The sequence below is a fragment of the Gasterosteus aculeatus genome, chromosome 21, assembly GCF_964276395.1.
Source record: "Gasterosteus aculeatus chromosome 21, fGasAcu3.hap1.1, whole genome shotgun sequence".
NCBI classification, from domain to species: Eukaryota; Metazoa; Chordata; class Actinopteri; order Perciformes; family Gasterosteidae; genus Gasterosteus; species Gasterosteus aculeatus.
Window position 1 is genome coordinate 17583792 of NC_135708.1, and position 12217 is coordinate 17596008.

At 47.9% G+C, this 12217-nt stretch overlaps 2 protein-coding genes across 11 annotated transcripts in view; both read left to right on the top strand.

Moving 5' to 3' along the window:
* The first annotated feature begins 210 nt into the window (after positions 1 to 210).
* On the top strand, positions 211 to 9780 carry nfx1 (nuclear transcription factor, X-box binding 1). Its single transcript, XM_040167489.2, has 23 exons — positions 211 to 713; positions 1425 to 2345; positions 2597 to 2758; positions 3056 to 3133; positions 3244 to 3349; positions 3670 to 3741; positions 3868 to 4007; positions 4088 to 4187; positions 4270 to 4487; positions 4632 to 4729; positions 4827 to 4857; positions 4952 to 5034; positions 5390 to 5498; positions 5604 to 5723; positions 5817 to 5896; positions 5992 to 6222; positions 6597 to 6670; positions 6759 to 6860; positions 7171 to 7308; positions 7417 to 7483; positions 8955 to 9100; positions 9200 to 9304; positions 9405 to 9780. Exons 1-23 carry the CDS (start codon positions 695 to 697, stop codon positions 9478 to 9480), a joined length of 3276 nt encoding a protein of 1091 aa, XP_040023423.2. The 5' UTR covers positions 211 to 694; the 3' UTR covers positions 9481 to 9780.
* Positions 9781 to 11238: 1458 nt separating this feature from the next.
* Positions 11239 to 12217, top strand: part of smarcd3b (SWI/SNF related BAF chromatin remodeling complex subunit D3b) — a 24677-nt gene continuing 23698 nt past the window's right edge. For 2 of the 10 annotated variants that reach the window (XM_040167772.2, XM_078096005.1), the window contains exon 1: positions 11262 to 11696. In XM_040167772.2, the coding sequence (XP_040023706.1) occupies positions 11685 to 11696 (12 nt within the window). In that variant the 5' untranslated portion in view covers positions 11262 to 11684. Of the gene's footprint in view, positions 11697 to 12217 lie in introns of all 10 variants that reach the window. The other 8 variants (XM_078096007.1, XM_078096009.1, XM_078095997.1 and 5 more) reach the window with 6 other exon arrangements.

Below are 12217 nucleotides of genomic sequence, written 5' to 3' on the forward strand. Positions count from 1 at the left end.
AAAAATATCTGCCATTTATATTTCCCAATTGCGACAAAGTAAAATATAAAACTGTCTTTTTTAATCCAAATTTACAGCAGTATGTCATAATACTTTAAAAATCCTAGTTATGTTCTAATATTCTATTTCCCCCACTATTCTTAATTAGAGCAAACTAATCTATTCCTTATTGTACTAATCCAAACATACAGCGCCACCGTGTGTCTGTTCACTCATATTATTTGCTGTCTTTTTTATGGCTTAAATGTTTCGTCCTCACACGAGTAATAACCATTAAATGTTGTGAAATAAGCTTGACTCATTTATATTACAGACTGTAGTTTTAAAACCGCAAATGGGGTTTCTTTACGATAAAAGTATTTTCGGTTAGGTTCAATCAACGTTAAGTTACTTGAATTCTGTTCGCAAATTGTTTTAAAAAAATACTGACCGGAAGTTCCGCTTTTGCTAGCGTTTTGCTTTAGCTAGCTTGCCGTAGCTTGTGTTAGCTTTAAGCTAGTGCCGTGGAAGTCTATTAAAAGTAGGCCGGGGTTGTTCGTGCTTATTTTAGGGAGTTCGTCTCAGATTTAAAAAGAACAACACAGGTGAACAAGTGGATATTGTTGCCGAGTACCTGGACACGGTCGCCATCTGTCACAAAGCTGCCGGCTGTAACTTGTGGCGTGAAAGCAGCAACGACCAAAGTTCATACTGAATGGCTGAAGGATCCTCAGGTAACCAGCATGCTATCGAAATAACTTCACCATAAGGGGAAAAAAAACAAGTTCTTCCTGTCCAAATGTAACTGAATTGATGCGTAATGTCTTTCTTGCCTCGTTAAATGTGCTGTTTTTTTTATCGTTTTACACGTCTCTCTATTTGGTAATTAAGCTAATTCCGTTGCCTAGCTAATGTTAGCTGACGGTTGACTGTCGGCTAACATTATCGAGATTAACGCCATTGTTCCACGTGTGATATAACGTGACGTCTGGCTGATGTCACGTCAGCCTTTAACGTGAAAGCTGAGTTAACGTTAGTTAAACTATTCGCTTAGTAGCTGACGTGACATCGGATGGTGAACTTTGTACGCCAACGTTAAACCTGACCTGAGATCTGTTATGTATGACTCTTGGCTTAGTTAACGCCAAGTCATTTTCTGGTGTAACATCTGACTATAGAGTAACGTTAGCAGCACAATTATGAACAGATCGACACCGCCAGTAATAAATTAACGTCATTACGTTTATTTTTGGTTTCTGGTACCAAGTTATATTATGTTAAGACCGATCGATTGGTTTCAAGACGCGGTGAATCATCGATGACAATTACTGCGTCATGGTTTTCATCCCCCCCCCCTAATAGCATATTTACTGCAGCTGCATTTTGTTGAGATCACCATACCCAAAGCTTCAGGCTTCTTACATTGTCACTCTTTGCGTTTGCAGAACCACCTGACCTCAATCCAAACCATGCGCCACACCACAAACCAAACAAGCACAAATCCAGAAGAGGCAGGTCCAGATTGAACAATGACAGGAGCCTGAATAGTTATGATCCCCCTCAACAACATGGACACTTTAATCAGGGCTTTCAACCCCCATTTAGTCAGGATAATTCAGATTATGTATTCCATCAGCATCCCCACTACCAGGATGAGGATGGAGCCAGAAGGCGAGGCAGAGGTAGAGGCAGGAGAGATGGAAATAGAAGTGTAAATGGCTCCAACTGCCAAAGACCCAGAGGTGACTTTGGTTTGCATGGCGCCGACATCAGAGGGGCTGCGGGTTTTCACCCTAGGCCGCAGCCCATGGATGCCGGACCTGATGGACCAAGCTGGCGAAGAGAAGCTGCAGGCAGGAATATTGAACAAACCAACGAAGACCCGGATGCTGGGGCTAAAGAACACGGGAGGTTTAGCCAGGAGGCCCGGCGGAGAGGACCACAAACTGACAAGGCTACTTACTTAAAAGAGAACAACACTTTAGTCGATGGGCGGCGGTCAAACGACACCCCAAGAGAGAACCCCGCTTTAGACGTCAGGGAAAGAAGTCAGAGGATCAGGCCAGGTCCAGACTCCCAACATGATGATCCTCAGAGAAAACCTACTGAGGTCAAACGACGCCACGGGCCAATTAAACCGCCCAGAGTACAACCTCCGGAGGAAAGCCGCTCAGAGAGGGGGGCCAGTGTCCAAGATGAGTCTGGCTATGGCAGATCATCTCAAAATCCTGCCGGTAGAGCTGGACATGGCGCAGGACGACACACGCCCCTCCAGGCCAGAGGAGGGAGAAGAACGCATCATCAGAACGAAAGGCCAGGCCCGAAGAACTGGGACAAGATGCCAGAGAGCAAGGAGACGCAGACCGGTGAGACTACAACTCATTTAAACGCGTAGAGAAAGAGTCTGTTTCACTACATTATTCATAACACAGTATTCCAAGAAAACCCAATCACTGACCGTTGACAATTCCAAACATGCGGCAGTTCTTATATAAATCCTGAAATGCTATGAACCGTGCAATTAAACACAACACATTTTTATAATATCCTCTGATTTGAACATGTTTTATCAGAACATCTGATTCAACTCGTCTCTGATCAACTCCTCCCTCCGCAGGGTGTCTGATTGAACAGCTGTCTGAGGAGAAGTATGAGTGCATGGTTTGCTGTGACGTCATCCGCTGCATGGCCCCAGTTTGGAGCTGCGCCAGCTGCTACCACGTCTTCCACCTGAACTGCATCAAGAAGTGGGCTCGATCCCCGGCCTCTCAGGCAGACGGTACCAACCACCCCACCCTAACCCCCCTTGACATGCATCTGGATGTTTACTGTGCACTTTAGGCATAATCGACTGTATGCGTGACTGTTGTGGGGATGAACAATGCCTGTACGCCGTGGCCCCCTTAACAGAAAGAAACCCCACTCTCGGGTTCGAAGTTCCTGCTGCATCAACAATATTGTGAATTGAATGGCCTTTTTGAGGCCAGAGCCAGAGCTCTTTGTGGAACTTCTGTTTAAAAAAATAATAAAATAAAAAATGTATATATTTTTATACTAAAACAATGCTGTTTTTCAGAATCGGCTGAAGGTTGGCGTTGTCCGGCCTGCCAGAATGTTGCACTGAAACAACCGACCTCCTACACCTGCTTCTGTGGCGAGAGACTGTTTCACTTATGCCATTAAATACATTTTATGAATTGTAATTTATCGGTTGTCTGGTTGAATGAATTTCATTGTTCGTTTTATTCAACATTTGATTGGCAGGCAAGGTGACAAACCCAGATTGGCAGCGCACCGAGATTCCCCACAGCTGCGGGGACATGTGTGGGAAGAAAAGAAGCGGAGTGGACTGCAACCACCCCTGTAACATGTGAGCCATGAAAAACACCGGATAACAGCGTTTTGATGTTGTTTTTCTCAGTGTTTTCAGGGAAATGATGAGTTGGACCTGAAGGTATAGTATAAAAAAGTGGTTTTATTAATCAATCCAATAGTGTGAAGATGATTGTTAGATAAAATCTCAGCCTATAATTCTATCTCAAGTACAATTTTGTGCTGAAAACGTTGTGATAATTACAATAAAGTAGATTAAGATTCTGGACTTAATTAGTAGTTCAGTTTGCATATTTTTTCTGAAGAATATATATATATATATTTCTAAACGTCTTTCTCTTCTGTGTCTCCCTTCAGCTTATGTCACCCTGGACCTTGTCCACAATGTCCCGCCTTCATAAAAAAATCCTGTATCTGTGGGAAGACCAGGTCCGCTCCAATAGAATCCTGTTTGCTCCTTCCTATCTGTGTTTGTGTGTTTACCCAAAGAGATTCCTTTTCATTTTATCTGTGGATTTGACACCCCGGGATATTGACCCAGCTATATCCTTGCAGTCAACCAATGCGCTGCGGCCAGGGTGCAGTGCTCCAGTGCAACGCGGTGTGTCGTGCCTTACTCAACTGTGCCAAACACACCTGCGCCCAGGTGTGCCACGGTGGCGCGTGTCAACCGTGCCAGCTGCCAGAACAGCAGGGTGAGCATCGCGACGCCGGCAACACGCAATGCGACGCCGGCCTTTTGATGTTGACGACCCACTGCTTCTTCTGTCTGTAGTGTGCTACTGTGGCGCCACCGATCGCGAAGTCCTGTGTGGCACCGACAAATACGGATTTGACGGTTCGGGACATTTCTCCTGTGAAAAATTATGTGGGAAGTAAGTCTGAGCCGGTCGCCGTAACGACGCCCATCTCTCAGCGGCGGCTTCCCACCTCACGCTCCCTCTCTCCTCCGTTCAGGATGCTTGGCTGCGAAGCTCACCGGTGCCAGCTGGAGTGCCACAGTGGCCCGTGCCAGCCTTGTCCACGCTCGCCGAGCCTGGTGAAGACGTGTCCCTGCAGTCAGACCCCGCTGACCAAACTCCTGGAGCTGGGCTACTCTGAGCGACAGAGCTGCTCCGATGCCATCCCCTCCTGTGGAAAGACCTGCAACCGACCCCTGGCCTGCGGCTCCAGCGGTGAGGGAGACGGAAATGTAGATTCCGAGTCATTTGTCTAGGGTTAGAGGTCAATGGTGAGCCATCGATGATCTGAAACTAGCAAAGCGTTGTGATCTTTGTGCACTATGTTGAGCCCCGCTGTCTCAACGTTGTTTATTTCAGACACCATCCATCTGTGTGAGAAGTTGTGCCATGAGGACAGCTGTGGTCCCTGCTCCCTGACCTCCACCATCAGATGTAGATGTGGCTCCAAGACCAAGGTAGGCACAAACCCCCACTTAACGCGTATCGCCAGGGTAATTAGTTAGGCCTTAGTTACGATATCAAAGAACTTAAAAATAATCTTTGCCTTTGCAGGAGGTTCCGTGTACATTGATCCAAAAAGCAGGTGAGATTCAAACCGGTAATGTTAAACAAATGTGAGATCACCATGCTACTTCTTCCATTGTCTGTAACTTCACTTCTAACTCTTTCCATTCCAGAAGAGTTAGTCTTCACTTGTGAGAAGCGCTGCAGCAAGAAGCGCTCCTGCGGTCGACACAAGTGCGGCGAGCTGTGTTGCGTGGTGAGTGTTCAGAGCCACTCTGTTTAAGCGATGGGTAGTTTGTACTTTACAAAGTCTACAATTTAACAAATCATTGTTGAAAATGGCAAAAGAGCAGAGCCCATGCTGCTGAACATGCTATGCTATTTGCTACAGCAAAGTCAAATGCTACTTATAAGTTTCCCCGCTCACATCACATCTTACAATCATAACTCTTTCACAAGTTTTTCACTCAAGCTACACACATCTGGAGGCGACATCCAACACGTCTGATAAAAGCGTTCAATAAAGCGATCAAAAAGTCGGCACAAGCGTGGTCCTTGGGACAGCGCTGGGCGACGGAGCGAGTGTCACTGGTTTCTGTCTGTCCGTCCAGAACGTGGAGCACAAGTGCCCCCTGGTCTGCGGCTACAAGCTCAGCTGCGGCCTCCACCGCTGCGAGGATCCGTGTCACCGTGGAAACTGTGAGCCCTGCTGGCAGACCAGTGAGTGCCGCCCGCGTTTCTCTGCCGTCAAAAAGCCGAGTGTCAGAAGTAGCACTTCCTGCAATTGTCCTCTGTGGCCTCCCAACCATCCATTGGGTTTTGTAGGTTTCGATGAGCTGGCCTGTGACTGCGGCCTCACCGTCCTGTACCCGCCGATCTCCTGTGGCACGAAGCCACCCGAGTGCAAAAGCATGTGCACGAGAAAACACAAGTGTGACCACACAGGTGAGATGCAGGAAGATCGAATGTCCCCCCCCCCCACCCCCTCCCACAGCTGTGAACTGTACCTGTGAATCCTCTCCCTTTTCTCTCATTTAGTGTTTCACAACTGCCACAGTGAGGACAAGTGTCCGCCGTGCACGTACCTCACTCAGAAATGGTGTATGGGAAAGCACGAGGTAACGTCACTCCTTTTTTTTTTTTTTTTACTTCTCTTTTTCCCTTCTCCTCACCCTCCCTTTTTTAAGTGACGCTCTTTCCTTCGGCCCCACAGCAACGCAGCAACATCCCGTGTCACCTGCAGGACATTTCCTGCGGCCTGACGTGTAACAAGACGCTGCCGTGTGAAATGCACCGCTGCCGACGGATCTGCCACCGGGCCGAGTGCTCGGCGGGAGGCGGCTGCCAGCAGCCCTGCGCGCTGCCGCGCTCCGACTGCGGCCACCCGTGCTGCGCTCCCTGCCATAAAGGCGCCGACTGCCCGCGCACCAACTGCCCGGCCAAGGTACGGCGCGCCGAACAGCTGGGAACAGCTGGACCCTCTGGTGTCACCTCGGGGAGTCGCTCGACGGGATAGCTTGATCCCGTTGTGTATGCACGTCACATCGCCTAATTAATGACGGTTGTGTTCGTCAGTACAGCTGTGTCTGCTCATCGTGTGCAACTCTCATGAATAGTTAACTCGGAGGAAGTAATCACAGTTCGGTGGCAGTCCTCCAAACTCCTAGAGCTCAGCAAACAAACTTTTCACAGCTGCAGGAGTTGCTCACTCGAGCATCAAACCTTTTTAAGTGGCCTCCGGCTGCTTTGTCAGAACGAAGTGTATTCCTTTGCATGTTAAACTTTCACTGGTAAAATCCTAATTCTTCTCTTCCACAGGTCGCTCTGCAGTGTGAGTGCGGTCGGAGAAAGGAGATGGTGTCCTGCACGGAGGCGGCCACTTCGTACCAGAGGTGGGTTGAAACCGTTTCTACGATCAGCTGTTTGAATTGTGAACGTGAGGTGGTTGAAAACGTCAATGAATCCTTCTGTGCACTGCAGGTACGCGGCCATCGCCATGGCCAGTAAGCTGTCCGACATGCAGCTCGGGGACTCTATGGACATCGGCCCGTTCCTCACTAAGAAGGAGCTGAAGCAGACCAGGTAGAGGCGGGGCCGCAGAGTTTGGGGCCGAGGCTGTCGGATGAGGCGTGGCACCGTGCCGTTTAAAAAAAACAAACCCAAAACATTATTTAAATGGTGTTCTGCATGGAAATTGATTTCCTGTTTCCAATTACTTTTTTGTTTGCATTAATAATTAAGAAAATCAATCCAAGGTAATGCAGTTAATGGACCACATCATCCACTCGGAACCGTCCGATGATGAGGATCCTTTTAAAACGGCATCCAACACGGAGATTGCTTCATGCCTCGTGTTTTTGTTTGCTTCAACTCAAAGAGTTTCCTTCCTCAGGCTCGAATGTGATCAGGAGTGCGCTACCCAGGAGAGAAACCGGCGCCTGGCGGAGGCGCTGCAGATCGACTCGTCTTCCGACCCCTTCAACGCCCGCTCTTCTTCCGTGTACAGCGACAGCCTCAAAGACGACGCCAGGTCTGGCTTTCTGTATTTGTTCACCGTGCGAGTGGTTTAATCTCGCCTGTTCGGTGTGTTCCCACGGCCAGACGGTACAGATGTCCCTTTGTCCCTCCGCTCTTTTAGAAAAGACCTGAGGTTTGTCACAGAGGTAGAAGAGGAGATCCGGAGTCTGGTTGAGCTTGCTAATAAGGTAAGATGAGACGAGTCATCCCTCTTTGCCGGGTTGTTATTGACTGCTTGGATGACCTCTGGTGGCTTGTGCTGGGAGCCCACTGTTCTCTCTCTCTCTCTCGTTCCTGCACTTTGATAACCTTCTCCTCTGTTCCCACCATTTCAATGCCGAAGCATCTACTGACTTTTCATTTGCACAACAACAAATGGAACTTTGAATCCGTGTCAATCCACACACACACACACACACACACACACACACACACACATCGCTGTGAGGCAGAGTTTGAGCAGCCGAAGCACCATCAAAGTCCAGAGGAGCTCCAAACACAACAGAATGCACAAAGGTACAAACCGTTAATGAGCTCGACTTGACGGAGAGAATTCCGAGCACAATTTACCGCTGCAGCACCTTTTGACCCGTCAGCACACGTCAGCGGTTCGCAGGTAGCTATTTAAAGGATGCGCTGAGCCATTTACTGTATACGTTTCTCAGTAATGCATCCCTCTCACCCCCGGGCAGCTCAGAAGGGATTTATATTGCTCACTTTAAAACTCTACAAATGTGGGTTCTACATAAACTACAGCTGTTGGAATAATAATAATCATTTTCTGTGTTCAAGCAAAAGTTTGATCAGAAAAAGGCTTCATCTGAACTCACGACTTGCATCTTTCTTTTGTTTTCATGGTGTTTTCTGACCCGGTTCTTGTGCATATTCAGCTATTTGTGGGCTCGGCCAATTCTCCAGCGGACCTGGACCCAGCTGTGGTTGCTTGTAGATTTCCGACGGGACGGCCAGACTAAATTAGTAGGTGCCTCATGGGGCAGTTAGGAAAATAGCCTCCACGCTCTTTTTGCTTTTTCTTTCAGCTTTGTTGGATGCATTGAGCCCAGCAGGCGTGAGGCTGTCAAGGTCACTGCTGCTGCGGTTTCTTTGCTAAATGTAAAAATGTATTGTTCATGATCGGCTGAATCTGTTTTTGGAAAAAATGAATCATGGCGGCCCAAAGCCTTTTCTACCTTCGAGTCCTCCTACGAAAGGCTTTATTGTGCGTTTGTCATTGCTGTATCTTTACCAACTTGAGTCTCCGCTCCTTGTTGTGTGGCCTTCTACCTTTCTAAAAGCAAAATGTTGCCGTGGAGCTTTTCTGACTGGCTTGTGGGGGAAGGAAGGAGGCGGGGGGCAGTTGTAATTTTCCTGTACTCTCCATGTGTAGTAAACTAATATAAAATGTCCGGGGGAAAACATGTGCGTCACAGAAAACAAGGCCCACATTCACTACACGCACATCGCACCGACATCATGGGAGTTTATGTGCATTAAGCTGCTGCAGCGTCTCCCCTTCTCTGTGGAGGCTTTCGGTTTCACTTGTTAACTTTACTACTTTCCTATCCTGTTAATTAGCTCTATCTGCCTCCATATCTGTGTCCCATCCAGAGGTCCCGACCTCCCACTTTGTTTAAGGACAGATTTTAACGGTGTTTGCAGGGAAAACAGCCAAAGAGGAGCCACTGTTTCCCGCCCATGAACAGAGAACATCGCAAGATCATCCACGAGCTGGCCGAGGTCTACGCCGTGGAGAGCGTGAGCTACGACAGCGAGCCCAAACGCAACGTGGTCGTCACCGCCCAGAAGTAACTTGATCAAAGGCTAAAAAATGGAGAGAAAAAAATATATATTTTTCAAGCGCTGGTTGTGGAGTTGAAGTATTTGTGTTTTGCTGATTTCCTCAGGGGGAAGTCCGCCTGTCCAAACGCAACGCTGACCTCACTGATAGAGCGAGAGACGTTCGGCAGGGCCCCTCCCCCCATCGCTCATATCAAACAGCACAGCAGCAAGTAGGCCTTCCTCCTCGGGCTGTTTGCACTTGTTGGTATTGTTGGATTTCATATCTTCCAGTCTGCCCGTGGCTCGTTTTAATCAGGATTCTCCTCTCAGGGCCGTCAGCGGGGGCTCCTGGTCGAAGATGGTTAAAGAAGAGCCTGTGATCGATTACTTTGATGTCCAGGACTAAAATGAGTCCCCCCCCCCCCTCTCCCAATAAAAAGAAGAAACCTCAGGATCTACTCTGGGATCATCCCTCTACAAATGTCTGAATGCTGCTATTTCACTTTTTGTTCATCAAATATCAGTGAAGATTCACGCGGCTTCATAATCAAATCGTTAAGTTGGGGAGGGACCACTTGTTTCATCTGTGAGGAGAAGTTGATTTGAATTAAAGTTGATCGAGCTCTGCACGCATCCTTTTGAAAAGCTCCCGAGTGTTTTGTTTGCATGCGACAATAAAAAGTCAACTCCTTCCTTATTGAAAGGACACGATAGTGGATCTGAATTTAATGCATCGGCTTTGATATTCAATCACTCGTAAGATTAGCTCCCAGCTCCAGAGTAGATGGAGCTCTTTTTAGCAGTGCGACGTGTCTTTTGTTCTTTCGGCCTCGGCAGTGAACCTCTGATTATTGAGTCTGTGGGTGGGAGTGGGCTGCACTGCGGTATGAAGGCTTTGTTACAAACACAACCATGACCCAGATACCACGCTGCACTTTCTCCAAACTCTCTTCCTTGGTAAAATCTCAAGGAATTCACAGGTGAGGTCGGCTTCACATCTCAAGCAGCCTCGGGTGTTTAGAAAAGTCTCACGTTTGAGACGCAAATGTGGCGACAAAGACCTGAAGACTATCGGTCCGCTTCGTGCATTTGATCTTTTACTGAGCCGCCGGTAACTGGTGACCACGCACGCATCCCCGAAAGGTTGCCTTGTCTTTCCTTTTGTGTTTCTTTTGTGCCGTTTTCATGCAACCATATAAGGATGAGATCCTCTGGAAGTGATGTTTTGAAGTGTACAGCCGGTATTGAAAGATTTCAGGTGAAGTCTGTTGTATTTATAGAGCCCAGTTTGCCTTGCGGGGCTTTTGGAGTCCACGCAGGATACAACACGCTTTGCCCCTAGACCTTGATGTTGAAAAGTTAAATGACAAAAAAGAACAATAAATATAATTCCTCGTCTTGTGAAAGCGGAGCAATATGCAATGTTTCTCATATAATACCTCTTACTTTGGAGGGCAACCGTTCTATTCCCTTTTATCTTAATATTCCCATGCTCATTTATACTTGGGTTTTTCTCATTGGTGTTCAGCTGTCCAGTGTTCCCAAATGTCATATTCCCCTTTAGATAATATCTTAGAAGACAGAAAATTAACTGCTTTGTTAATGGTCAAACAATATTTACTATTGCTTTTTAGATTATAGTAAACTTCAATAGGAGCAAAATTTGGGTTGCCAGGTTATGAAATAACTTGAAGTAATAATCCTTTATAGTCAGTACTGAGGAATCCAAATAAATATATATTTTTAAGTTTGTCAACACATATAATTTCCCATCAGCTCTCAATATACTAGGATTTACACAGCAATACTAATAACTGCTAAACAATCGGACTTAAACATGTAAACTTGAATGCAAATGACATTCTATAATGTGACCAAATGCTCCTATAGCTGCTCCAGAGCCCCACATAAAGGGTTCTTTATGAGAAAGTGCCACAGGCCGTGTGGTTAGGGAGCTGCAGGCGATGAAAAATGTGTTTTATTCACAACCTCTTCGAGGCTTGTGGTAGAAAAAAATAAAGTGCCTCCTTTGTTCCTGCTGCGCACATTACAACAATAACCTGTGGTCATCATGTCACACTCCTTTTGTTAAAGCTCGGACATTACACCCTCCCCACCCTCAAAAAAAAAAACCCAACCCAACCCCGCTTGCTGAGGATCATTTGATGACGCTCCCTGCTCGCTGGTGATTTCTCATTTTATCGACTCTCCAGCAGAGACCGCGCCTGCGCTCCTGCGCTCCTTCCCAGCGAGGCTTCACCGATCACCGGCTGCGGCTCCATCCCCGGCTCGGCGTCCCCACAGGCCGGTGCTGACAAGTCGCTCCAGCCGCCCGCGAATGGGGAAGTGAACGAAGAGAGAGAAAGAGCGAGAGAGAGAGAAAAAAAAGAGAGAGAGACGCTGCCGTCTTCATTAAAAAATAAAATAAAATTTAAAAAAAGAAGAGAAGCCGTGCGAGGAAGTTGAGGAGTGACGGGGAAGCTGCGCGCCGCGCCGGACCGGACGCCTCCACGGAGAGACTCATCCGACAGGTCCTGTTGTTGAGAAGCTGTCCCCCCTCCTCCTCCCCCCTACAATCCCCCCCTCCCCAAAAAAACCGAGCGCATAGTGATGGAGAGAAAGGTATGGATGCTACCATTTGCATGCATACCTCATCCGCGCTGCTCGCGCCGCGCATCCCGCATCAGAACTGTTCCTATTCCCTCTTCTTTATCCGGTGGGCGCGTTGCCAGTGGGATTAGTGCGCACCGGAGTTTTATTCTGTTTCTCTTTCTGTCGGTGCGCGCCTCGTTTAGCTGTAATTTACTGTGCTTTTTTAATATTATAAATAAATAAATAAATACAGCGGGATTATTTTTTCACCTCGAGGTGGATTTGGGATTATTCCGGTGCGCCGCTGCATGGTGCAGCATGTACCGGGCGGACGTGGTGAGCAGGGGGGTGGGTGTGGGGGGGGGATGCTGCGGTCGGTGATATCTGAGGGGACCGTGAGGGCCACTGTAGCCTGTCCGCATCATCACACGGCTCACTGTATGGGTGCACCTCCTACACCCCCTCCACCTCCACCCCTCCACCCCCCGTTTTCCAGCCGACGCAGACACACCAGCGCGGCTTGTTAACCTTGTCTGGTGCGGGAAAGAGAC

Coding starts and splice junctions, on each gene's coding strand:
- nfx1 (XM_040167489.2), top strand. Junction 4,858..4,951: donor TACATTGATCCAAAAAGCAG/GTGAGATTCAAA, acceptor TTTCCATTCCAG/AAGAGTTAGTCTTCACTTGT. Junction 6,671..6,758: donor GCGGCCACTTCGTACCAGAG/GTGGGTTGAAAC, acceptor TGTGCACTGCAG/GTACGCGGCCATCGCCATGG.